This window comes from Chiloscyllium plagiosum, unplaced genomic scaffold (genome assembly GCF_037043375.1).
Source record: "Chiloscyllium plagiosum isolate Xiang-an unplaced genomic scaffold, Cpla_swu_hap1 HiC_scaffold_50, whole genome shotgun sequence".
NCBI classification, from domain to species: domain Eukaryota; kingdom Metazoa; phylum Chordata; class Chondrichthyes; order Orectolobiformes; family Hemiscylliidae; genus Chiloscyllium; species Chiloscyllium plagiosum.
The window spans coordinates 48,497,115-48,523,572 of NW_028270188.1; the positions used below are offsets into that span (position 1 = coordinate 48,497,115).

A 26,458-nucleotide genomic window follows, 5' to 3' on the forward strand; every position below is an offset into this window, starting at 1 on the left:
GGGGCGCGATGGGGTGAGGGGGGTGAGGGGGGCGCGATGGGTTGAGGGGGGCGCGATGGGGTGTGGGGGGTGAGGGGGCGCGATGGGGTGAGGGGGGTGAGGGGGCGCGATGGGGTGTGGGGGGTGAGGGGGGCGCGATGGGTTGAGGGGGGCGCGATGGGGTGTGGGGGGTGAGGGGGCGCGATGGGGTGAGGGGGGTGAGGGGGCGCGATGGGGTGTGGGGGGCGCGATGAGGTGAGTGGGGCGCGATAGGGTGTGGGGGGTGAGGAGGGTGTGGGGGTGCGATGGGGTGTGGGGGGAGTGGGGGGCGCGATGGGGTGTGGGGGGAGTGGGGGGCGCGATGTGGTGTGGGGGGAGTGGGGGGCGCGATGGGGTGTGGGGGGCGCGATGTGGTGTGGGGGGAGTGGGGGGCGCGATGGGGTGAGCGGGGCGCGATGGTCTGTGGGGGGTGTGGGGGACGCGATGGGGTGTGGGGGGCGCGGTGGGGTGTGGGGGGCGCGATGGGGGGTGTGGGGGGCGCGATGGGGGGTGTGGGGGGCGCGATGGGGTGAGGGGGGCGCGATGGGGTGTGGGGGGCGCGATGGTGTGTAGGGGGCGCGGAGGGCGCGATGGGGTGTGGGGGGCGCGATGGGGTGAGCGGGGCGCGATGGGGCGAGTGATGATGTGAGCGGGGTGCGATGGGGTGTGGGCGGCGCGATGGTGTGTGGGGGGCGCGATGGTGTGTGGGGGGTGCGATGGTGTGTGGGGGGTGCGATGGGGCGAGTGATGATGTGAGCGGGGCGCGATGGGGTGTGTGGGGGGCGCGATGGTGTGTGGGGGGCGCGATGGTGTGTGGGGGGCGCGATGGTGTGTGGGGGGTGCGATGGGGCGAGTGATGATGTGAGCGGGGCGCGATGGGGTGAGCGGGGCGCGATGGGGCGAGTGATGATGTGAGCGGGGCGCGATGGGGCGAGTGATGATGTGAGCGGGGCGCGATGGGGTGAGCGGGGCGCGATGGGGCGAGTGATGATGCGAGCGGGGTGCGATGGGGTGTGAGCGGGGTGCGATGGGGCGAGTGATGATGCGAGCGGGGCGCGATGGGGTGAGCGGGGCGCGATGGGGCGAGTGATGATGCGAGCGGGGTGCGATGGGGTGTGAGCGGGGTGCGATGGGGTGAGTGATGATGTGAGCGGGGCGCGATGGGGTGAGCGGGGCGCGATGGGGCGAGTGATGATGTGAGCGGGGCGCGATGGGGTGAGCGGGGCGCGATGGGGCGAGTGATGATGTGAGCGGGGTGCGATGGGGTGAGTGATGATGTGAGCGGGGCGCGATGGGGTGAGCGGGGCGCGATGGGGCGAGTGATGATGTGAGCGGGGCGCGATGGGGCGAGTGATGATGTGAGCGGGGCGCGATGGGGCGAGTGATGATGTGAGCGGGGCGCGATGGGGTGAGCGGGGCGCGATGGGGCGAGTGATGATGCGAGCGGGGCGCGATGGGGTGAGCGGGGCGCGATGGGGCGAGTGATGATGCGAGCGGGGCGCGATGGGGTGAGCGGGGCGCGATGGGGCGAGTGATGATGCTAGCGGGGCGCGATGGGGTGAGCGGGGCGCGATGGGGCGAGTGATGATGCGAGCGGGGCGCGATGGGGTGAGCGGGGCGCGATGGGGCGAGTGATGATGCGAGCGGGGCGCGATGGGGTGAGCGGGGCGCGATGGGGCGAGTGATGATGTGAGCGGGGCGCGATGGGGTGAGCGGGGCGCGATGGGGCGAGTGATGATGCTAGCGGGGCGCGATGGGGTGAGTGATGATGTGTGGGGGGCGCGATGGTGTGTGGGGGGCGCGATGGTGTGTGGGGGGCGCGATGGTGTGTGGGGGGCGCGATGGGGTGTGGGGGGTGCGATGGTGTGTGGGGGGTGCGATGGGGCGAGTGATGATGTGAGCGGGGCGCGATGGGGCGAGTGATGATGTGAGCGGGGCGCGATGGGGTGAGCGGGGCGCGATGGGGCGAGTGATGATGTGAGCGGGGTGCGATGGGGCGAGTGATGATGTGAGCGGGGCGCGATGGGGTGAGCGGGGCGCGATGGGGCGAGTGATGATGCGAGCGGGGTGCGATGGGGTGTGAGCGGGGTGCGATGGGGTGAGCGGGGCGCGATGGGGCGAGTGATGATGCGAGCGGGGCGCGATGGGGTGTGAGCGGGGTGCGATGGGGTGAGCGGGGCGCGATGGGGCGAGTGATGATGCGAGCGGGGCGCGATGGGGCGAGTGATGATGCTAGCGGGGCGCGATGGGGTGAGCGGGGCGCGATGGGGCGAGTGATGATGCGAGCGGGGCGCGATGGGGTGAGCGGGGCGCGATGGGGCGAGTGATGATGCGAGCGGGGCGCGATGGGGCGAGTGATGATGCGAGCGGGGCGCGATGGGGTGAGCGGGGCGCGATGGGGCGAGTGATGATGTGAGCGGGGCGCGATGGGGTGAGCGGGGCGCGATGGGGCGAGTGATGATGCTAGCGGGGCGCGATGGGGTGAGTGATGATGTGTGGGGGGCGCGATGGGGTGTGGGGGGCGCGATGGGGTGTGGGGGGCGCGATGGTGTGTGGGGGGTGCGATGGTGTGTGGGGGGTGCGATGGGGCGAGTGATGATGTGAGCGGGGCGCGATGGGGTGAGCGGGGCGCGATGGGGCGAGTGATGATGCGAGCGGGGCGCGATGGGGTGAGCGGGGCGCGATGGGGCGAGTGATGATGCGAGCGGGGCGCGATGGGGTGAGCGGGGCGCGATGGGGCGAGTGATGATGCTAGCGGGGCGCGATGGGGTGAGTGATGATGTGAGCGGGGCGCGATGGGGTGAGCGGGGCGCGATGGGGTGAGTGATGATGTGAGCGGGGCGCGATGGGGTGAGCGGGGCGCGATGGGGTGAGTGATGATGTGAGCGGGGCGCGATGGGGCGAGTGATGATGCTAGCGGGGCGCGATGGGGTGAGTGATGATGTGAGCGGGGCGCGATGGGGTGAGCGGGGTGCGATGGGGCGAGTGATGATGCGAGCGGGGCGCAATGGGGCGAGTGATGATGCGAGCGGGGTGCGATGGGGCGAGTGATGATGCGAGCGGGGCGCGATGGGGTGAGCGGGACGCGATGGGGTGAGCGGGGCGCGATGGGGCGAGTGATGATGCGAGCGGGGCGCGATGGGGTGAGCGGGGCGCGATGGGGCGAGCGATGATGTGAGCGGGGCGCGTTGGGGGGTGTGCGGGGAGGAACAGTGGCACAATGGGGGGAACGGGTTGAGAGGAGGAACTGGGTGGGGGGAGCGGGGGCATGACGGGGAAGCGGGGGCATGACAGGGGGGCGGGGTGCCGAGGGGTGAACGGGGCGTGAGTCGGGGGGTGATGAGGCCAAGAAGCGCCAGTCGGGGTGATGAGGGCGAAGGAGCGCGGACCGGGGGAGGGTGTGACAAAGGGGCACAGATTGAGGGGGCAACAAGAGCAATAGGAGTGTTCCGGGGGTTGAGGGTAAATGGGTGTGTGTGGGGGTGGTGTGTGGAGTTGAGGGGGGATGAGAATGAAGGGGTGTGGGGGGGGGTTTGAGGACAAGGGTGGAGTGGGCAGGGAGTAAGGTTGGGGGGAGTGTGAGGGTTGGTTTGTGGGGTTGTGGAGAGTGCGAGGTGAGTGATTGTGTGGGTTGTTGAAGGTAGGGTGAGTGGGGAAGAGGGATGAGGGGTCAATACTAGCACTTCATTCTTATACAGTTTCCTTCAGTGATTTGGATGAACAGATTGGAGCTGTGGTCACTAAATGTGCTCATGACACAATGGTAGAAAGAAAGGTGAATTTTGACAAGGATACCACATCCCTATCAAAGGAAGTAGACGTGTGAAGTGAGTGGGTAAAGAACTGGCAAATGGTGTGTAATCTTGGAAAATGTGCAATTGTCCATTTTGGCAGAGAGAATAAGAAACAACATCTGAATGATGAGAAGTTGTGGAGCTCTGAAATACAAAGAGATTCGGGTTTCCCAGTGAATAAATCTAAGAACGCTAGTCTGTAGATTCAACAAATAATCAGGAAAGCTAATGGAATTATATGTTTTATTGCGAGGGGAATTGAATTACAAATGTCGGGAGGTTCTGCTTCAGTTATACAGGATATTAGTGTTTAACCATGTTTAGTACTGATCACCGTACTTAGAGCAGGATGTTAATGTGTTGGAAACAGTTCAGAGAAAGTTTACCAAACTAATCCCTGGAAGGAGTGGCTTGCCTTATGAGGAAAGGCTAGACAGTCTAAGCGTCTGAAGTTTAGAGGAGTTAGGGTAACTGAATTGAAACATCGACAATGCTGAGGGGGTTTGATTAGGTGGATATGGGAAAGGATGTTCTCTCTTGTGGGAGACTGTAGAACTGCAGTTCTGAGTTTAGAAACAAGTGGTTGCTCATTTAAAACTGATTATTTTGGGGGGAATTTTCTCTGAGGGTTGAGTCGTTGGAATTCCCTTCCTTTTTAAGAGACGATGGATGGTGAGTCTTTAAACGGTTTTAGGACAGAAGGAGATAGATTAGAATTGAATAATAAATACAGTGAAAAGCTGAATAAGTCACCTAAATAGAAATGATTATTGGGGACATACAGGAATGTAAAGTTGAGTGAGATTAAAATCAGATCAACCGTGATCTTAGTGAATAGCTGAGCAGTTGTTCCTTCTCTATATGTAAGTTGATTGGGATGGGAAAATCCAGGTAGGATGTTAGGGAGAAACTAGTTTCTGGATTAGTGGTGCTGGAAGAGCACAGCAATTCAGGCAGCATCCGAGGACAGGCAAAATCGACGTTTCGGGCAAAAGCCTTTCATCAGGAATAAAGGCAGAGAGCTTGAAGCATGGAGAGATAAGCTAGAGGAGGGTGGGGAGAGAGTAGCATAGAGTAGAGACTCCCTGAGATTCTTGTAGAGAGAGGAGGAAAACTTCTTCCTCGGATGCTGCCTGAATTGCTGTGCTCTTCCAGCACCACTAATCCAGAATCTGGTTTCCAGCATCTGCAGTGATTGTTTTTACCTCGTTGATTTTAACCCCGACTGCGAATCCTCTTGCAAGGATGCCTGCCTTGAAGAAGTTTTCCTCCTCTCTCTACAAGAATCTCAGGGGGTCTCTACTCTATGCTACTCTCTCCCCACCCTCCTCTAGCTTATCTCTCCATGCTTCAGGCTCTCTGCCTTTATTCCTGATGAAGGGCTTTTGCCCGAAACGTCGATTTTGCCTGTCCTCGGATGCTGCCTGAATTGCTGTGCTCTTCCAGCACCACTAATCCAGAGTCTGGTTTCCAGCATCTGCAGTCATTGTTTTTACCAGGGAGAAACTAGTGCCAGGGGTAACAGTTTCAAAATAAAAGTTTGCCCATTTAAGATGGACATGAAAGGTTTTGTTTATTTCTAAGGCAGAGGTAGGTAGATTGCAGACTAACAAGAGGGTCAGAGAACTCTTGGGAGTTGTGGGAATGTGTAGTTAAGGGCACATATGATCAGTCATAGGACAGACTCAGGGATGAAATGGCCAGCTCCTGTTGCTTGTTTGTATGTGCCCTGATCTGGGTTTCTTTAAAATTGAAGTGAATTGCTGCCTCCGGTGCTAGATCTGAGTGAGTAATAAATATGGAATAGAACTGAACTGGCCTCTTCTGTCTGCCTCCTGTTAAGGATGCTGCCTTGTGTTACGATGGGGAACCCAACAACTCGTACTCTGAGATCAACAGCAATGTTCTGTTCCGAGAAGGGGTGACGCTGCAAGGCCAGCCCACCTACACCCCCCGCCTGATCCTGATGGACCTCAAAGGTACAATACTCTTACACACAACATCTCACTCTCTTTAGGGAAAGTGAGTGGGGGGGGGGAAACTGAGGGATTATAGACAGGTTAACCATTGTACTCTTTGCTACCTTCCCCCACCCTCCTCCCTGACATATCACCTTCATCCCCACCCCCACTCTCCTATTGTACTCTATGCTACTTTCTCCCCAGCCCCACCCTCCTCTCATTTATCTCTCCACCCTTCAGGCTCTCTGCCTGTATCCCTGATGAAGGGCTTTTGCCCGAAACATCGATTTTCCTGTTCCTCGGATGCTGCCTGAACTACTGTGCTTTTGCAGCACCACTCTAATCCAGAATCTGGTTTCCAGCATCTGCAGTCATTGTTTTTACCTAGTCGAATATCATTGTCAGGAACTGACTAGAGTCTACCGTTAAACCTAAACACTTGCAGCTGTGCAGCTAATCAGAGCAAGCCATTTTGGGTTTGTAAAGGGTAGGTCACACGAGGGTGAATTTTTTTGGAGGTGATTCAAGATATGGACAAGGAAGGTGTCCGTGGATGTTATTTCGGGAGAGGTCAGGAATGGTTTGGATAAAGCACTTCATGTGTGACTGGTGCCTTGGGATGAATCTCCAGAACAGAGGGAATGTTGCCAACTTGATTCAGAAATTGGCAGATCGATGGGAGATACTGTGTCAGGGGACTGGACAGATTCTCAAGTTGGCACAATGGTACTCGTGGTGTCCCACAAAGATCCGTGTTGGGGTATTAGCAACTCGTTCTGTCCCTGAAGGACTTCGAAGCTGGGTGAGGAAGGCTCGTGTCCAGATTTGCAGATGACACAAAGATAGTCTGCACTGAGAGCAGTGTTGATGCAGGTCTAACATTACAAAGGGATAGGCTGCACTGTGAGCAGTGTTGATGCAGGTGTAACATTACAAAGGGATAGGCTGCACAGTGAGCAGTGTTGATGCAGGTGTAACATTACAAAGGGATAGGCTGCACTGTGAGCAGTGTTGATGCAGGTGTAACATTACAAAGGGATAGGCTGCACTGTGAGCAGTGTTGATGTCGGTGTAACATTACAAAGGGATAGGCTGCACTGTGAGCAGTGTTGATGCAGGTGTAACATTACAAAGGGATAGGCTGCACAGTGAGCAGTGTTGATGCAGGTGTAACATTACAAAGGGTTAGGCTGCACTGTGAGCAGTGTTGATGTCGGTGTAACATTACAAAGGGATAGGCTACACTGTGAGCAGTGTTGATGCAGGTGTAACATTACAAAGGGATAGGCTGCACTGTGAGCAGTGTTGATGCAGGTGTAACATTACAAAGGGGTAGGCTGCACTGTGAGCAGTGTTGATGCAGGTGTAACATTACAAAGGGATAGGCTGCACTGTGAGCAGTGTTGATGCAGGTGTAACATTACAAAGGGATAGGCTGCACTGTGAGCAGTGTTGATGCAGGTGTAACATTACAAAGGGGTAGGCTGCACTGTGAGCAGTGTTGATGCAGGTGTAACATTACAAAGGGATAGGCTGCACTGTGAGCAGTGTTGATGCAGGTGTAACATTACAATGGGATAGACTGCACTGTGAGCAGTGTTGATGCAGGTGTAACATTACAAAGGGATAGGCTGCACTGTGAGCAGTGTTGATGCAGGTGTAACATTACAAAGGGTTAGGCTGCACTGTGAGCAGTGTTGATGCAGGTGTAACATTACAAAGGGATAGGCTGCACTGTGAGCAGTGTTGATGCAGGTGTAACATTACAAAGGGGTAGGCTGCACTGTGAGCAGTGTTGATGCAGGTGTAACATTACAAAGGGATAGGCTGCACTGTGAGCAGTGTTGATGCAGGTGTAACATTACAAAGGGATAAGCTGCACTGTGAGCAGTGTTGATGCAGGTGTAACATTACAAAGGGATAGGCTGCACTGTGAGCAGTGTTGATGCAGGTGTAACATTACAAAGGGTTAGGCTGCACTGTGAGCAGTGTTGATGCAGGTGTAACATTACAAAGGGATAGGCTGCACTGTGAGCAGTGTTGATGCAGGTGTAACATTACAAAGGGATAGACTGCACTGAGCAGTGTTGATGCAGGTGTAACATTACAAAGGGATAGTCTGCACTGTGAGCAGTGTTGATGCAGGTGTAACATTACAAAGGGATAGGCTGCACTGTGAGCAGTGTTGATGCAGGTGTAACATTACAAAGGGATAGGCTGCACTGAGAGCAGTGTTGATGCAGGTGTAACATTACAAAGGGATAGGCTGCACTGAGAGCAGTGTTGATGCAGGTGTAACATTACAAAGGGATAGACTGCACTGTGAGCAGTGTTGATGCAGGTGTAACATTACAAAGGGATAGGCTGCACTGAGAGCAGTGTTGATGTCGGTGTAACATTACAAAGGGATAGGCTGCACTGTGAGCAGTGTCGATGTCGGTGTAACATTACAAAGGGTTAGGCTGCACTGAGAGCAGTGTTGATGTTGGTGTAACATTACAAAGGGTTAGGCTGCACTGTGAGCAGTGTTGATGCAGGTGTAACATTACAAAGGGATAGGCTGCACTGTGAGCAGTGTTGATGCAGGTGTAACATTACAAAGGGATAGGCTGCACTGTGAGCAGTGTTGATGCAGGTGTAACATTACAAAGGGATAGGCTGCACTGTGAGCAGTGTTGATGCAGGTGTAACATTACAAAGGGATAGGCTGCACTGTGAGCAGTGTTGATGTCGGTGTAACATTACAAAGGGATAGGCTGCACTGTGAGCAGTGTTGATGCAGGTGTAACATTACAAAGGTATAGACTGCACTGTGAGCAGTGTTGATGCAGGTGTAACATTACAAAGGGATAGACTGCACTGAGAGCAGTGTTGATGCAGGTGTAACATTACAAAGGGATAGGCTGCACTGAGAGCAGTGTTGATGTCGGTGTAACATTACAAAGGGATAGGCTGCACTGAGAGCAGTGTTGATGCAGGTGTAACATTACAAAGGGATAGGCTGCACTGTGAGCAGTGTTGATGCAGGTGTAAAATTACAAAGGGATAGGCTGCACTGTGAGCAGTGTTGATGCAGGTGTAACATTACAAAGGGATAGGCTGCACTGTGAGCAGTGTTGATGCAGGTGTAACATTACAAAGGGATAGGCTGCACTGTGAGCAGTGTTGATGTCGGTGTAACATTACAAAGGGATAGGCTGCACTGAGAGCAGTGTTGATGCAGGTGTAACATTACAAAGGGATAGGCTGCACTGTGAGCAGTGTTGATGCAGGTGTAACATTACAAAGGGATAGGCTGCACTGAGAGCAGTGTTGATGCAGGTGTAACATTACAAAGGGATAGACTGCACTGTGAGCAGTGTTGATGCAGGTGTAACATTACAAAGGGATAGACTGCACTGTGAGCAGTGTTGATGCAGGTGTAACATTACAAAGGGTTAGGCTGCACTGAGAGCAGTGTTGATGCAGGTGTAACATTACAAAGGGATAGGCTGCACAGTGAGCAGTGTTGATGCAGGTGTAACATTACAAAGGGATAGGCTGCACTGTGAGCAGTGTTGATGTCGGTGTAACATTACAAAGGGATAGGCTGCACTGTGAGCAGTGTCGATGTCGGTGTAACATTACAAAGGGATAGGCTGCACTGTGAGCAGTGTTGATGCAGGTGTAACATTACAAAGGGATAGGCTGCACTGTGAGCAGTGTTGATGCAGGTGTAACATTACAAAGGGATAGGCTGCACTGTGAGCAGTGTTGATGCAGGTGTAACATTACAAAGGGATAGGCTGCACTGTGAGCAGTGTTGATGCAGGTGTAACATTACAAAGGGATAGGCTGCACAGTGAGCAGTGTTGATGCAGGTGTAACATTACAAAGGGATAGACTGCACTGTGAGCAGTGTTGATGCAGGTGTAACATTACAAAGGGTTAGGCTGCACTGAGAGCAGTGTTGATGCAGGTGTAACATTACAAAGGGATAGGCTGCACTGTGAGCAGTGTTGATGCAGGTGTAACATTACAAAGGGATAGACTGCACTGTGAGCAGTGTTGATGCAGGTGTAACATTACAAAGGGATAGACTGCACTGTGAGCAGTGTTGATGCAGGTGTAACATTACAAAGGGATAGGCTGCACAGTGAGCAGTGTTGATGCAGGTGTAACATTACAAAGGGATAGGCTGCACTGTGAGCAGTGTTGATGTCGGTGTAACATTACAAAGGGATAGGCTGCACTGTGAGCAGTGTCGATGTCGGTGTAACATTACAAAGGGATAGGCTGCACTGTGAGCAGTGTTCATGCAGGTGTAACATTACAAAGGGTTAGGCTGCACTGTGAGCAGTGTTGATGCCGGTGTAACATTACAAAGGGATAGGCTGCACTGTGAGCAGTGTTCATGCAGGTGTAACATTACAAAGGGATAGGCTGCACTGTGAGCAGTGTTGATGCAGGTGTAACATTACAAAGGGGTAGGCTGCACTGTGAGCAGTGTTGATGCAGGTGTAACATTACAAAGGGATAGGCTGCACTGTGAGCAGTGTTGATGCAGGTGTAACATTACAAAGGGATAGACTGCACTGTGAGCAGTGTTGATGCAGGTGTAACATTACAAAGGGATAGGCTGCACTGTGAGCAGTGTTGATGCAGGTGTAACATTACAAAGGGATAGGCTGCACTGTGAGCAGTGTTGATGTCGGTGTAACATTACAAAGGGATAGGCTGCACTGTGAGCAGTGTTGATGCAGGTGTAACATTACAAAGGGGTAGGCTGCACTGTGAGCAGTGTTGATGCAGGTGTAACATTACAAAGGGATAGACTGCACTGTGAGCAGTGTTGATGCAGGTGTAACATTACAAAGGGATAGGCTGCACTGAGAGCAGTGTTGATGTCGGTGTAACATTACAAAGGGATAGGCTGCACTGTGAGCAGTGTCGATGTCGGTGTAACATTACAAAGGGTTAGGCTGCACTGAGAGCAGTGTTGATGTTGGTGTAACATTACAAAGGGTTAGGCTGCACTGTGAGCAGTGTTGATGCAGGTGTAACATTACAAAGGGTTAGGCTGCACTGTGAGCAGTGTTGATGCCGGTGTAACATTACAAAGGGATAGGCTGCACTGTGAGCAGTGTTGATGCAGGTGTAACATTACAAAGGGATAGGCTGCACTGAGAGCAGTGTTGATGTCGGTGTAACATTACAAAGGGATAGGCTGCACTGTGAGCAGTGTCGATGTCGGTGTAACATTACAAAGGGTTAGGCTGCACTGAGAGCAGTGTTGATGTTGGTGTAACATTACAAAGGGTTAGGCTGCACTGTGAGCAGTGTTGATGCAGGTGTAACATTACAAAGGGTTAGGCTGCACTGTGAGCAGTGTTGATGCCGGTGTAACATTACAAAGGGATAGGCTGCACTGTGAGCAGTGTTGATGCAGGTGTAACATTACAAAGGGATAGGCTGCACTGTGAGCAGTGTTGATGTCGGTGTAACATTACAAAGGGATAGGCTGCACTGTGAGCAGTGTTGATGCAGGTGTAACATTACAAAGGGATAGGCTGCACTGTGAGCAGTGTTGATGCAGGTGTAACATTACAAAGGGATAGGCTGCACTGTGAGCAGTGTTGATGCAGGTGTAACATTACAAAGGGATAGGCTGCACTGTGAGCAGTGTTGATGTCGGTGTAACATTACAAAGGGATAGGCTGCACTGTGAGCAGTGTTGATGCAGGTGTAACATTACAAAGGGATAGGCTGCACTGTGAGCAGTGTTGATGCAGGTGTAACATTACAAAGGGTTAGGCTGCACTGTGAGCAGTGTTCATGCAGGTGTAACATTACAAAGGGTTAGGCTGCACTGTGAGCAGTGTTGATGCCGGTGTAACATTACAAAGGGATAGGCTGCACTGTGAGCAGTGTTGATGCAGGTGTAACATTACAAAGGGGTAGGCTGCACTGTGAGCAGTGTTGATGCAGGTGTAACATTACAAAGGGATAGGCTGCACTGTGAGCAGTGTTGATGTCGGTGTAACATTACAAAGGGATAGGCTGCACTGTGAGCAGTGTTGATGCAGGTGTAACATTACAAAGGGGTAGGCTGCACTGTGAGCAGTGTTGATGCAGGTGTAACATTACAAAGGGATAGACTGCACTGTGAGCAGTGTTGATGCAGGTGTAACATTACAAAGGGATAGACTGCACTGTGAGCAGTGTTGATGTCGGTGTAACATTACAAAGGGATAGACTGCACTGTGAGCAGTGTTGATGCAGGTGTAACATTACAAAGGGATAGGCTGCACTGTGAGCAGTGTTGATGCAGGTGTAACATTACAAAGGGATAGGCTGCACTGTGAGCAGTGTTGATGTCGGTGTAACATTACAAAGGGATAGGCTGCACTGTGAGCAGTGTCGATGTCGGTGTAACATTACAAAGGGATAGGCTGCACTGTGAGCAGTGTTGATGCAGGTGTAACATTACAAAGGGATAGGCTGCACTGTGAGCAGTGTTGATGCAGGTGTAACATTACAAAGGGATAGGCTGCACTGTGAGCAGTGTTGATGCAGGTGTAACATTACAAAGGGATAGGCTGCACTGTGAGCAGTGTTGATGCAGGTGTAACATTACAAAGGGATAGGCTGCACTGTGAGCAGTGTTGATGTCGGTGTAACATTACAAAGGGATAGGCTGCACTGTGAGCAGTGTTGATGCAGGTGTAACATTACAAAGGGATAGGCTGCACTGTGAGCAGTGTTGATGCAGGTGTAACATTACAAAGGGTTAGGCTGCACTGTGAGCAGTGTTCATGCAGGTGTAACATTACAAAGGGTTAGGCTGCACTGTGAGCAGTGTTGATGCCGGTGTAACATTACAAAGGGATAGGCTGCACTGTGAGCAGTGTTGATGCAGGTGTAACATTACAAAGGGGTAGGCTGCACTGTGAGCAGTGTTGATGCAGGTGTAACATTACAAAGGGATAGGCTGCACTGTGAGCAGTGTTGATGTCGGTGTAACATTACAAAGGGATAGGCTGCACTGTGAGCAGTGTTGATGCAGGTGTAACATTACAAAGGGGTAGGCTGCACTGTGAGCAGTGTTGATGCAGGTGTAACATTACAAAGGGATAGACTGCACTGTGAGCAGTGTTGATGCAGGTGTAACATTACAAAGGGATAGACTGCACTGTGAGCAGTGTTGATGTCGGTGTAACATTACAAAGGGATAGACTGCACTGTGAGCAGTGTTGATGCAGGTGTAACATTACAAAGGGATAGGCTGCACTGTGAGCAGTGTTGATGCAGGTGTAACATTACAAAGGGATAGGCTGCACTGTGAGCAGTGTTGATGTCGGTGTAACATTACAAAGGGATAGGCTGCACTGTGAGCAGTGTCGATGTCGGTGTAACATTACAAAGGGATAGGCTGCACTGTGAGCAGTGTTGATGCAGGTGTAACATTACAAAGGGATAGGCTGCACTGAGAGCAGTGTTGATGCAGGTGTAACATTACAAAGGGATAGGCTGCACTGTGAGCAGTGTCGATGTCGGTGTAACATTACAAAGGGATAGACTGCACTGTGAGCAGTGTTGATGCAGGTGTAACATTACAAAGGGGTAGGCTGCACTGTGAGCAGTGTTGATGTAGTTGTAACATTACAAAGGGATAGACTGCACTGTGAGCAGTGTTGATGCAGGTGTAACATTACAAAGGGATAGACTGCACTGTGAGCAGTGTTGATGCAGGTGTAACATTACAAAGGGATAGGCTGCACTGAGAGCAGTGTTGATGTCGGTGTAACATTACAAAGGGATAGGCTGCACTGTGAGCAGTGTCGATGTCGGTGTAACATTACAAAGGGTTAGGCTGCACTGAGAGCAGTGTTGATGTTGGTGTAACATTACAAAGGGTTAGGCTGCACTGTGAGCAGTGTTGATGCAGGTGTAACATTACAAAGGGTTAGGCTGCACTGTGAGCAGTGTTGATGCCGGTGTAACATTACAATGGGATAGGCTGCACTGTGAGCAGTGTTGATGCAGGTGTAACATTACAAAGGGATAGGCTGCACTGTGAGCAGTGTTGATGCAGGTGTAACATTACAAAGGGATAGGCTGCACTGTGAGCAGTGTTGATGCAGGTGTAACATTACAAAGGGATAGGCTGCACTGTGAGCAGTGTTGATGCAGGTGTAACATTACAAAGGGATAGGCTGCACTGTGAGCAGTGTTGATGCAAGTGTAACATTACAAAGGGATAGGCTGCACTGTGAGCAGTGTTGATGCAGGTGTAACATTACAAAGGGATAGGCTGCACTGTGAGCAGTGTTGATGTCGGTGTAACATTACAAAGGGATAGGCTGCACTGTGAGCAGTGTTGATGCAGGTGTAACATTACAAAGGTATAGACTGCACTGTGAGCAGTGTTGATGCAGGTGTAACATTACAAAGGGATAGGCTGCACTGTGAGCAGTGTTGATGCAGGTGTAACATTACAAAGGGATAGACTGCACTGTGAGCAGTGTTGATGCCGGTGTAACATTACAAAGGGATAGGCTGCACTGTGAGCAGTGTTGATGCAGGTGTAACATTACAAAGGGATAGGCTGCACTGTGAGCAGTGTTGATGCAGGTGTAACATTACAAAGGGATAGGCTGCACTGTGAGCAGTGTTGATGTCGGTGTAACATTACAAAGGGATAGGCTGCACTGAGAGCAGTGTTGATGCAGGTGTAACATTACAAAGGGATAGACTGCACTGTGAGCAGTGTTGATGCAGGTGTAACATTACAAAGGGATAGGCTGCACTGTGAGCAGTGTTGATGTCGGTGTAACATTACAAAGGGATAGGCTGCACTGTGAGCAGTGTCGATGTCGGTGTAACATTACAAAGGGATAGGCTGCACTGTGAGCAGTGTTGATGCAGGTGTAACATTACAAAGGGATAGACTGCACTGTGAGCAGTGTCGATGTCGGTGTAACATTACAAAGCGATAGGCTGCACTGTGAGCAGTGTTGATGCAGGTGTAACATTACAAAGGGATAAGCTGCACTGTTCAATCAATTATTCATTTGGGAAACAGTAATGAATAGCTTCCATTAGACAGTGGGAGACGTGAACTCGCCCATCAGTTATGCTCTTGGAGTACAGCAAGGGGCTGAATGGCCTGCTTTTTCTGTATTCTATTGACCACCGGTAATTTCTGGGTCAAAGTCCTAGAATTCCCTCCCTGACAGCACTATGGGTTAATCCTGAGTACATAGACTGCAGCAGTTCAAGAAGGCAGCTCGCCCCCAGCTTCTCAAGGGAAACTAGGGACGGGTAATAAATGCCCATATCCCACAATGAATTTATTTTTTTAAAAGGTTTACTTCCCCGTCTCCTTGCAGCCAGGTTCAGAGACTTCCTCTGCATCAGTTTTGAAGGATTGGTGTCTGATATTGGATATGAGAAAATGAGGTTCCCTCACCACTTTTGGCAGGCGTGAAGGCTAAAATTGGTTTGATTTATTGTAGTCACATGCCTACCTACAGTGAAGAGTTCTGTTTTACGAGCAGTACAGGCAGATCATAGAAATTGATTCACAGTGCAGCAGGGACCTACAGTAATTGGATGATTTGATGTATCTTGCAGGGAGTTTGAGCAGTCTGAAGCAGGAGGGAGCTCTGTACGGCGTTAGTCAGACTGAACCTGCACTAACATGGTAAGGAACAAAGCCTGCTAAAGGCCATTCAGTGGTTACCTTATCTTTCTGTTTTTCTCACTAATGCCCCTCGTATGTCTGACTGTAACACTCAGACCCTGAATGATACACCCAGCACAGGGACAGTCTGACTGTAACCCCCAGGCCCTGACTGATACACGCAGCTCAGGGACGTGTACTCTACCCAGTGCATGATCTCAGCAGTGTTGCAAGCCTCGCTGGTGTTTGTGACTGTCCATTCCTGCCGGCCCTGCTTCCATCGCCTCAGTTATCCTGAGCTCTGGATGGGTGAGGTTTTACAGAGTGCAGGGTTTGGACTGGATTGAAGAATCTTTCACATGTTTGTTGAATACAGGAAGGGGAGCCTGAGTGTACACAAGGAGGATCCCGTGGTGAAGAATCAGTTTCTACAGCAGCTTGACAGGCTTGGGGTGAGTATTTCTCACTCTGGTTTTGTCTTGGGGACTCTCCTTTCTTGTTGTTTTCACCATCTGTTTTATAAAGCAGGATGTGCAGAGCACTGTCTAGTGTCCCAGTAGTCCCAGCACTGTGTTTAAATCCATTCTGGTACAGAATCTTATTGTCTTCCATTGTTCACTGGATGTGTGTGACCCTGTTAGGCTCAGTATTTATTGTCCCTCCCTCATTTCCTCTGACAGAATGGTGGATGATTCAGTTTCTGAACTGTATCTGAGTGACTTTCTCCAGCCATTTCGGAGGGTAGCGCGAGTCAACCACATTGCCGTAAGTGTGGAGTCATGTGTAGGCCCAGACAGGGTCGAATTGGCAGATTTCCCTCCCTAAAGGGCCTCAGTGAATCAGATGGGCTTTTTTTTACAACAATGCAATAGTGGGATGGTCCCTGTCATTCAGACCAGCTCCTGATTTTGGGCTAATATTAATTTGTGTGGAGATTAGAGTTCCTGTTTCTGGATCATGAGGGGCAGGAGTCTGGGTGCTGACTCTCTACAGCATCCAGCACAGCATATCCCATGGTGGTGGTGATCATCTTCCTTTAGGCTGTGGGGTGAGCTCTGCTGTCCAGTGAAGCCTGGAGGGATGTAAACATGGTGGTCCCCTTCACTGCTCTGTAGTAGCAGTGTCTTGGATCATACAGGGCCTGACTTCCCAGTTTGTAAAGATCACAGTGCAGGGGGCTGTAGTAAACAGTGAGGACGAGAGTTATACACCTCAGGCATGGGCAGGCCATTTCCTGCTGCTGAGAAACCTGTTGAAATGATCCACTTTATTCAGAAACAACTAAATGATCCCATTTTAAAGGGGATACAGGGGAGGTAAACCTAGGGATACAGAAATCCTACACAGACAGGTGGAGAAAGTGCGATTTTAAAAACAAAAAAAAAGTAGATCAGATCCTTGACTTTATTCACAGAGGAACTGTAGATGCGGGTTGAGCCTTCACTGGAAAATTGTGACCAACCCTTGGTCCCACACTTGAGGGAAGGTGTCAAGAGCCTTGGACAGGGTACAGGGTGAAGAGCTTGAATTCACATGGAGACACTAAAGGGGCTAGGGTTGTTCACCTCAGAGCAGAGAAGGCTCAGGGGATATTTGATCAACATGTTTTTTTCCATGCACGGGATGTTGGTTGCACTAGCCAGGCGAGTATTTATTACCTGTCCTGAATTGCTCAGGGGGCAGTTAGGTGTCAAACAGATTGCTGTGGATCTGGAGTCACATGGAGGCCAGACCAGGTAATAATGGCAGTTTCCTTCCGTCACAGACATTACGGACTAAGGTTGGGGTTTATGTCAATCAGCGATGGTTTCGCGGCCATCATTAGACCGATTCCAGATCTTTATTGAAATGCCACTATCTGCCATGGCAGGATTTTAATCCAGGTCCCCAGAACATTCCCAGGGTCTCTGGATTAATAGTCTAGGGATAGAATCAAGAGGCCATTACCTCCCCAATCTGAGAGCAGAGGGACTGGATACAGTGAATATCCAGGAAGGGGATAGAGTGTACAGGTGATCAGGTGACTCAAGTCCCAACTGCTTGCTCCAGAGGTTCAGTTCGGGGATTACAGATCCCATCACAAAATCCAAAGGGAGATGACCCAGCCCACCGCCAACTCCCAATTCATCGGTCATGCTTGGGATAGGCATTTTTGTGTGATCTTGCTATATTCAACAGATGTGTTTGTGTAGGGGTTACATGGGGATGTATATGACCTGTAGGTTCTGAGGCTTGACAAAAAAGCTGGTTCCTCCGGTTCACTGCTTTCTGTTGTTTTGTCTTCCCTCAGGATGAGCTGAACTCCAACTCCAACTCCAGACCATTCCAAGGAGAGGAAAGTGAGTGGCTTCTCTCCCAGCCATCCACAGGCGTTAGTAATGCTGCTTCCTGTTTGTGTTTCAGCTGGTGCACCGACACCCTTCCAGAAGCCCAATCGGCTATGCATAGGCACATTGCCAAATGCTCACACAGGCACACACAGACAGACACAATCATTCTCTCACACACACACACACACACAGACACGCGCTCTCTCTCTCGCGCTCTCTCTCGCGCGCTCTCTCTCGCGCGCTCTCTCTCTCGCGCTCTCTCTCTCGCGCTCTCTCTCTCGCGCTCTCTCTCTCGCGCTCTCTCTCTCGCGCTCTCTCTCTCGCGCTCTCTCTCTCGCGCTCTCTCTCTCGCGCTCTCTCTCTCGCGCTCTCTCTCTCGCGCTCTCTCTCTCGCGCTCTCTCTCGCGCGCTCTCTCTCTCGCGCTCTCTCTCTCGCGCTCTCTCTCTCGCGCTCTCTCTCGCGCGCTCTCTCTCGCGCGCTCTCTCTCGCGCGCTCTCTCTCTCGCGCTCTCTCTCTCGCGCTCTCTCTCTCGCGCTCTCTCTCTCGCGCTCTCTCTCGCGCGCACTCTCTCGCGCGCTCTCGTTCTCACTCTCACTCACTCGCACATACATACACATACACACACGCACACACACACACTGCCAAATGCTGACACACACACAAACGTGCACGTACACGCTCATAGCCAAAGGCTGACACGCACACACAGAAACGCGTGCGCACATACACACATACGCACACAGACACAGAAACACATGCACGTCGGCACGCGCACACAAACACACATACAGCCAAATATTGGCACGCACACACTGCAAAATGCTGACACACATGTAGGCGCACGCGCACACAAAATCACACATGTGTAGGCACACTGCCAAATGCTGACACACACACACAAGTGCACACATACCTTCCACCCATGTGCCCCAGCAGCCAGCCCATTCTAACCTTATTTGTTTTGATAGGAGCTGCAGCAGTGCCTGGGGCTGAGAGAGCCCTCAACTTATCACAGAGCAGCTACAGGCTGGAGGACAGTGTCGGGGTGTGGTCCGACTACCTGAGAGTGCACCTTCACCCAAAGACTATCTCTGTCATCCAGCAATACAACCACAGCAGGTGAGCCAGCTCAGACCCGGAGGGGGAGTATGAAGAGAGTAGTCAGACCACACTGTGCGGTGCTGATTGATCTCTTGTGTTGTGCTTTCGTACACACAGCACCTCCGATCGATTTGAAGCTTTTGGATTTGGTGAGAAGCTGATCCGTGATCCTTTGTTCCTGGATGATTTTGAGGACAGGCTGCACTTCTACATTGAAGAATGTGACTATTTGCAGGTACATTACCCCATCGCCCAGTCAGCCAGTCGGTCAGTGCTCGTCGACAGCACCATGCTCAGTTAATGCTCTGTTCCCTAGGACAGCCTGCTCTCAGTTAATGCTCTGTTCGCTGGGACAGCCTGCTCTCAGTTAATGCTCTGTTCCCTAGGACAGCCTGCTCTCAGTTAATGCTCTGTTCGCTGGGACAGCCTGCTCTCAGTTAATGCTCTGTTCCCTAGGACAGCCTGCTCTCAGTTAATGCTCTGTTCCCTGGGACAGCCTGCTCTCAGTTAATGCTCTGTTCCCCATTCCCTGGGACAGCCTGCTCTCAGTTAATGCTCTGTTCCCTGGGACAGCCTGCTCTCAGTTAATGCTCTGTCCCCTGGGACAGCCTGCTCTCAGTTAATGCTCTGTCCCATCTACCCTGTGACAGCCCGATCTCAGTTAATGCTCTGTTCCCTGTCCACTGGGAAGCCTGCTCTCAGTTAATGCTCTGTTCCCTAGAACAGCCTGCTCTCAGTTAATGCTCTGTTCCCTGGGACAGCCTGCTCTCAGTTAATGCTCTGTTCCCTGGGACAGCCTGCAGTCAGTTAATGCTCTGCTCCCTGGGACAGCCTGCTCTCAGTTAATGCTCTGTTCCCTGGGACAGCCTGCAGTCAGTTAATGCTCTGCTCCCTGAGACAGCCTGCTCTCAGTTAATGCTCTGTTCCCCATTCCCTGGGACAGCCTGCTCTCAGTTAATACTCTGTTCCCTGGGACAGCCTGCTGTCAGTTAATGCTCTGTTCCCTGGGACAGCCTGCTGTCAGTTAATGCTCTGTTCCCTGGGACAGCCTGATCTCAGTTAATGCTCTGTTCCCTGGGACAGCCTGATCTCAGTTAATGCTCTGTTCCCTGGGACAGCCTGATCTCAGTTAATGCTCTGTTCCCTGGGACAGCCTGATCTCAGTTAATGCTCTGTTCCCTGGGACAGCCTGCTCTTAGTTAATGCTCTGTTCCCTGGTGCTCTGTTCCCTGGGACAGCCTGCTCTCAGTTAATGCTCTGTTCCCTGGGACAGCCTGCTGTCAGTTAATGCTCTGTTCCCTGGGATAGCCTGATCTCAGTTAATGCTCTGTCCCCTGGGACAGCCTGATCTCAGTTAATGCTCTGTTCCCTGGGATAGCCTGCTCTCAGTTATTGCTCTGTCCCCTGGGACAGCCTGATCTCAGTTAATGCTCTGTGCCCTGGGACAGCCTGCTCACAGTTCATGCTCTGTTCCCATGGACAGCCTGTTCTCAGTTAATACTTTGTTACCTAAAACAGCCAGCTCTCAGTTAATGCTCTGTTCCCTGAGACAGCCTGCTCTCAGTTAATGCTCTGTTCCCTGGGACAGCCTGCTCTCAGTTAATGCTCTGTCCCATCTACCCTGTGACAGCCCGATCTCAGTTAATGCTCTGTTCCCTGTCCACTGGGAAGCCTGCTCTCATTTAATGCTCTGTTCCCTGGAACGCCTGCTCTCAGTTAATGTTCTGTTCCCTGGGGCAGCCTGCTCTCAGTTAATGCTCTGTTCCCTGGGACAGCTTGGTCTCAGTTAATGCTCTGTTCCCTGGGACAGCTTGGTCTCAGTTAATGCTCTGTTCCCTGGCACAGCCTGCTCTCAGTTAATGCAATGTTCCCTGGGACAGCCTGCTTTCAGTTAATGCTCTGTTCCCTGGGACAGCTTGGTCTCAGTGAATGCTCTGTTCCCTGGCACAGCCTGCTCTCATTTAGTGCAATGTTCCCTGGGACAGCCTGCTTTCAGTTAATGCTCTGTTCTCTGGGACAGCTTGCAGTCAGTTAATGCTCTGTTCCCTGGGACAGCTTGGTCTCAGTTAATGCTCTGTTCCCTGGGACAGCTTGGTCTCAGTTAATGCTCTGTTCCCTGGCACAGCCTGCTCTCAGTTAATGCAATGTTCCCTGGGACAGCCTGCTCTCAGTTAATGCTCTGTTCCCCATTCCCTGGGACAGCCTGCTCTCAGTTATTACTCTGTTTCCTGGGACAGCCTGCTGTCAGTTAATGCTCTGTTTCCTGGGACAGCCTGATCTCAGTTAATGCTCTGTTCCCTGAGACAGCCTGATCTCAGTTAATGCTCTGTTCTCTGGGACGGCCTGCTCTCAGTTAATGCTCTGTTCCCTGGCACAGCCTGCAGTCAGTTAATGCTCTGTTCCCTGGGACAGCCTGTTCTCAGTTAATGCTCTGTTCCCTTCTCCCTGGGGCAGCCTGCTCTCAGTTAATGCTCTGTTCCCTGGGACAGCCTGCTCTCAATTAAATGCTCTGTTCCCTGGTGCTGTGTTCCCTGGGACAGCCTGCTCTCAGTTAATGCTCTTTTCCCTGGGACAGCCTGCTCTCAGTTAATGCTCTGTTCCTCATTCCATGGGACAGCCTGCTCTCAGTTAATGCTCTGTTCCCTAGAACAGCCTGCTCTCAGTTAATGCTCTGTTCCCTGGGACAGCCTGCTCTCAGTTAATGCTCTGTTCCATCTTCCCTGGGACAGCCTGTTCTCAGTTAATGCTCTGTTCCCTGGGACAGCCTGCTCTCAGTTAATGCTCTGTTCCATCTTCCCTGGGACAGCCTGCTCTCAGTTAATGCTCTGTTCCCTGGGACAGCCTGCTCTCAGTTAATGCTCTGTTCCATCTTCCCTGGGACAGCCTGGTCTCAGTTAATGCTCTGTTCCATCTTCCCTGGGACAGCCTGCTCTCAGTAAATGCTCTGTTCCCTGGGTCAGCCTGCTCTCAGTTAATGCTCTGTTCCCTGGTGCTGTGTTCCCTGGGACAGCCTGCTCTCAGTTAATGCTCTGTTCCCTGGTGCTGTGTTCCCTGGGACAGCCTGCTCTCAGTTAATGCTCTGTTCCCTGGGACAGCCTGATCTCAGTTAATGCTCTGTTCCCTGGGACAGCCTGCTCTCATTTAATGCTCTGTTCCCTGGGACAGCCTGATCTCGGTTAATGCTCTGCTCCCTGGGACAGCCTGCTGTCAGTTAATGCTCTGTTCCCTGGGACAGCCTGCTCTCATTTAATGCTCTGTTCCCTAGAACAGCCTGCTCTCAGTTAATGCTCTGTTCCCTAGAACAGCCTGCTCTCAGTTAATGCTCTGTTCCCTGAGACAGCCTGCTCTCAGTTAATGCTCTGTTCCCTGGGACAGCCTGCTCTCAGTTAATGCTCTGTTCCCTGGGACAGCCTGCTCTCAATTAATGCTCTGTTCCCTAGAACAGCCTGCTCTCAGTTAATGCTCTGTTCCCTGGGACAGCCTGCTCTCAGTTAATGCTCTGTTCCCTGGGACAGCCTGCTCTCAGTTAATGCTCTGTTCCCTGGGACAGCCTGCTCTCAGTTAATGCTCTGTTCCCTGGGACAGCCTGCTCTCAGTTAATGCTCTGTTCCCTGGGACAGCCTGCTCTCAGTTAATGCTCTGTTCCCTGGGACAGCCTGCTGTCAGTTAATGCTCTGTTCCCTGGGACAGCCTGCTGTCAGTTAATGCTCTGTTCCCTGGGACAGCCTGCTGTCAGTTAATGCTCTGTTCCCTGGGACAGCCTGCTGTCAGTTAATGCTCTGTTCCCTGGGACAGCCTGCTGTCAGTTAATGCTATGTTCCCTTCTCCCTGGGGCAGACTGCTCTCAGTTAATGCTCTGTTCCCTGGGACAGCCTGCTCTCAGTTAATGCTCTGTTCCCTGGGACAGCCTGATCTCGGTTAATGCTCTGTTCCCTGGGACAGCCTGCTCTCAGTTAATGCTCTGTTCCCTGGGACAGCCTGCTCTCAGTTAATGCTCTGTTCCCTAGAACAGCCTGCTCTCAGTTAATGCTCTGTTCCCTGGGACAGCCTGCTGTCAGTTAATGCTCTGTTCCCTGGGACAGCCTGCTGTCAGTTAATGCTCTGTTCCCTGGGACAGCCTGCTGTCAGTTAATGCTCTGTTCCCTGGGACAGCTTGCTGTCAGTTAATGCTCTGTTCCCTGGGACAGCTTGGTCTCAGTTAATGCTCTGTTCCCCATTCCCTGGGACAGCCTGCTCTCAGTTATTCCTCTGTCCCCTGGGACTGCCTGATCTCAGTTAATGCTCTGTTCCCTGGGACAGCCTGCTCTCAGTTAATGCTCTGTTCCCTGGCACAGCCTGCTCTCAGTTAATGCTCTGTTCCATCTTCCCTGGGACAGCCTGCTCTCAGTAAATGCTCTGTTCCCTGGGTCAGCCTGCTCTCAGTTAAATTTCTGTTCCCTGGTGCTGTGTTCCCTGGGACAGCCTGCTCTCAGTTAATGCTCTGTTCCCTGGGACATCCTGATCTCAGTTAATGCTCTGTTCCCTAGAACAGCCTGCTCTCAGTTAATGCTCTATTCCCTGGGTCAGCCTGCTCTCAGTTAATGCTCTGTTCCATCTTCCCTGGGACAGCCTGCTCTCAGTAAATGCTCTGTTCCCTGGGTCAGCCTGCTCTCAGTTAATGCTCTGTTCCCTGGTGCTGTGTTCCCTGGGACAGCCTGCCCTCAGTTAATGCTCTGTTCCCTGGGACAGCCTGCTGTCAGTTAATGCTCTGTTCCCTGGGACAGCCTGCTCTCAGTTTCTGCTCTGTCCACAGGGACAGCCTGCTCTCAGTTAATGCTGTGTTTCCTCGGAGAGCCTGCTGTCAGTTAATGCTCTGTTCCCTGTCCCCTGGAATACCCTGCTCTCAATTAATGCTCTGTACCGTGTTCCCTGGGACAGCCTGATCTCAGTTAATGCTCTGTTCCCTGTCCCCTTGGACAGCCTGCTCTCTGTCATTCCTCTGTTACCTGGGACAGCCTGTCCTCAGTTAATGCTCTGTTCCCTGTCCACTGGGACAGCCTGATCTCAGTTAATGCTCTGTTCCCTGGGACAGCCTGCCCTCAGTTAATGCTCTGTTCCCTGGGACAGGCTGTTCTCAGTTAATGCTCTGTTCCCTGTCCCCTCGGACAGCCTGCTCTCAATTAATGCTCTGTACCGTGTTCCCTGGGACAGCCTGCCCTCAGTTAATGCTCTGTTCCCTGGGACAGCCTGCTCTCAGTTAATGCTCTGTTCCCTGGGACAGCCTGCCCTCAGTTACTGCTCTGTTCCCTAGAACAGCCTGCTCTCAGTTAATGCTCTGTTCCCCGTTCCCTGGGACAGCCTGCTCTCAGATAATGCTCTGTTCCCTGGGACAGCCTGCTCTCAGTTAATGCTGTGTTCCCCGTTCCCTGGCACAGCCTGCAGTCAGTTAATGCTCTGTTCCCTGGCACAGCCTGCAGTCAGTTAATGCTCTGTTCCCTGGGACAGCCTGCTCTCTGTTAATGCTCTCTTCCCTGGGACAGCCTGCTCTCAGTTAATGCTCTGTTCCCTGGGACAGCCTGCTCTCAGTTAATGCTCTGTTCCCTGGGACAGCCTGATCTCAGTTAATGCTCTGTTCCCTGGGACATCCTGATCTCAGTTAATGCTCTGTTCCCTCGAACAGCCTCCCTGGGACAGCCTGCTGTCAGTTAATGCTCTGTTCCCTGGGACAGCCTGCTCTCAGTTAATGCTCTGTTCCCTGGGACAGCCTGCTCTCAGTTAATGCTGTGTTCCCTGGGACAGCCTGCTCTTAGTTAATGCTCTGTCCCCTGGGACAGCCTGCTCTCAGTTAATGCTCTGTTCCCCATTCCCTGGGACAGCCTGCTCTCAGTTATTCCTCTGTCCCCTGGGACAGCCTGATCTCAGTTCATGCTCTGTTCCCTAGAACAGCCTGCTCTCAGTTAATGCTCTGTTCCCTGGGACAGCCTGCTCTCAGTTAATGCTCTGTTCCATCTTCCCTGGGACAGCCTGCTCTCAGTTAATGCTCTGTTCCCTGGGACAGCCTGCTCTCAGTTAATGCTCTGTTCCCTGGGACAGGCTGTTCTCAGTTAATGCTCTGTTCCCTGTCCCCTCGGACAGCCTGCTCTCAATTAATGCTCTGTACCGTGTTCCCTGGGACAGCCTGCCCTCAGTTAATGCTCTGTTCCCTGGGACAGCCTGCTCTCAGTTAATGCTCTGTTCCCTGGGACAGCCTGCCCTCAGTTACTGCTCTGTTCCCTAGAACAGCCTGCTCTCAGTTAATGCTCTGTTCCCCGTTCCCTGGGACAGCCTGCTCTCAGATAATGCTCTGTTCCCTGGGACAGCCTGCTCTCAGTTAATGCTGTGTTCCCCGTTCCCTGGCACAGCCTGCAGTCAGTTAATGCTCTGTTCCCTGGCACAGCCTGCAGTCAGTTAATGCTCTGTTCCCTGGGACAGCCTGCTCTCTGTTAATGCTCTCTTCCCTGGGACAGCCTGCTCTCAGTTAATGCTCTGTTCCCTGGGACAGCCTGCTCTCAGTTAATGCTCTGTTCCCTGGGACAGCCTGATCTCAGTTAATGCTCTGTTCCCTGGGACATCCTGATCTCAGTTAATGCTCTGTTCCCTCGAACAGCCTCCCTGGGACAGCCTGCTGTCAGTTAATGCTCTGTTCCCTGGGACAGCCTGCTCTCAGTTAATGCTCTGTTCCCTGGGACAGCCTGCTCTCAGTTAATGCTGTGTTCCCTGGGACAGCCTGCTCTCAGTTAATGCTCTGTCCCCTGGGACAGCCTGCTCTCAGTTAATGCTCTGTTCCCTGGGACATCCTGATCTCAGTTAATGCTCTGTTCCCTCGAACAGCCTCCCTGGGACAGCCTGCTGTCAGTTAATGCTCTGTTCCCTGGGACAGCCTGCTCTCAGTTAATGCTCTGTTCCCTGGGACAGCCTGCTCTCAGTTAATGCTGTGTTCCCTGGGACAGCCTGCTCTCAGTTAATGCTCTGTCCCCTGGGACAGCCTGCTCTCAGTTAATGCTCTGTTCCCCATTCCCTGGGACAGCCTGCTCTCAGTTATTCCTCTGTCCCCTGGGACAGCCTGATCTCAGTTCATGCTCTGTTCCCTAGAACAGCCTGCTCTCAGTTAATGCTCTGTTCCCTGGGACAGCCTGCTCTCAGTTAATGCTCTGTTCCATCTTCCCTGGGACAGCCTGCTCTCAGTTAATGCTCTGTTCCCTGGGACAGCCTGCTCTCAGTTAATGCTCTGTTCCCTGGGACAGGCTGTTCTCAGTTAATGCTCTGTTCCCTGTCCCCTCGGACAGCCTGCTCTCAATTAATGCTCTGTACCGTGTTCCCTGGGACAGCCTGCCCTCAGTTAATGCTCTGTTCCCTGGGACAGCCTGCTCTCAGTTAATGCTCTGTTCCCTGGGACAGCCTGCCCTCAGTTACTGCTCTGTTCCCTAGAACAGCCTGCTCTCAGTTAATGCTCTGTTCCCCGTTCCCTGGGACAGCCTGCTCTCAGATAATGCTCTGTTCCCTGGGACAGCCTGCTCTCAGTTAATGCTGTGTTCCCCGTTCCCTGGCACAGCCTGCAGTCAGTTAATGCT

The 26,458-nt window shown here is 52.3% G+C and overlaps 1 protein-coding gene across 1 annotated transcript in view; it reads left to right on the forward strand.

Moving 5' to 3' along the window:
- Positions 1–26,458, forward strand: part of msto1 (misato mitochondrial distribution and morphology regulator 1) — a 34,659-nt gene that overhangs the window by 899 nt on the left and 7,302 nt on the right. Inside the window, exons 2-7 of the mRNA XM_043684010.2 lie at positions 5,656–5,791; positions 15,389–15,458; positions 15,814–15,889; positions 17,728–17,776; positions 18,737–18,887; positions 18,987–19,104. Coding sequence (XP_043539945.2) covers positions 5,656–5,791; positions 15,389–15,458; positions 15,814–15,889; positions 17,728–17,776; positions 18,737–18,887; positions 18,987–19,104 — 600 coding nt within the window. The remainder of the gene's footprint in view (positions 1–5,655; positions 5,792–15,388; positions 15,459–15,813; positions 15,890–17,727; positions 17,777–18,736; positions 18,888–18,986; positions 19,105–26,458) is intronic.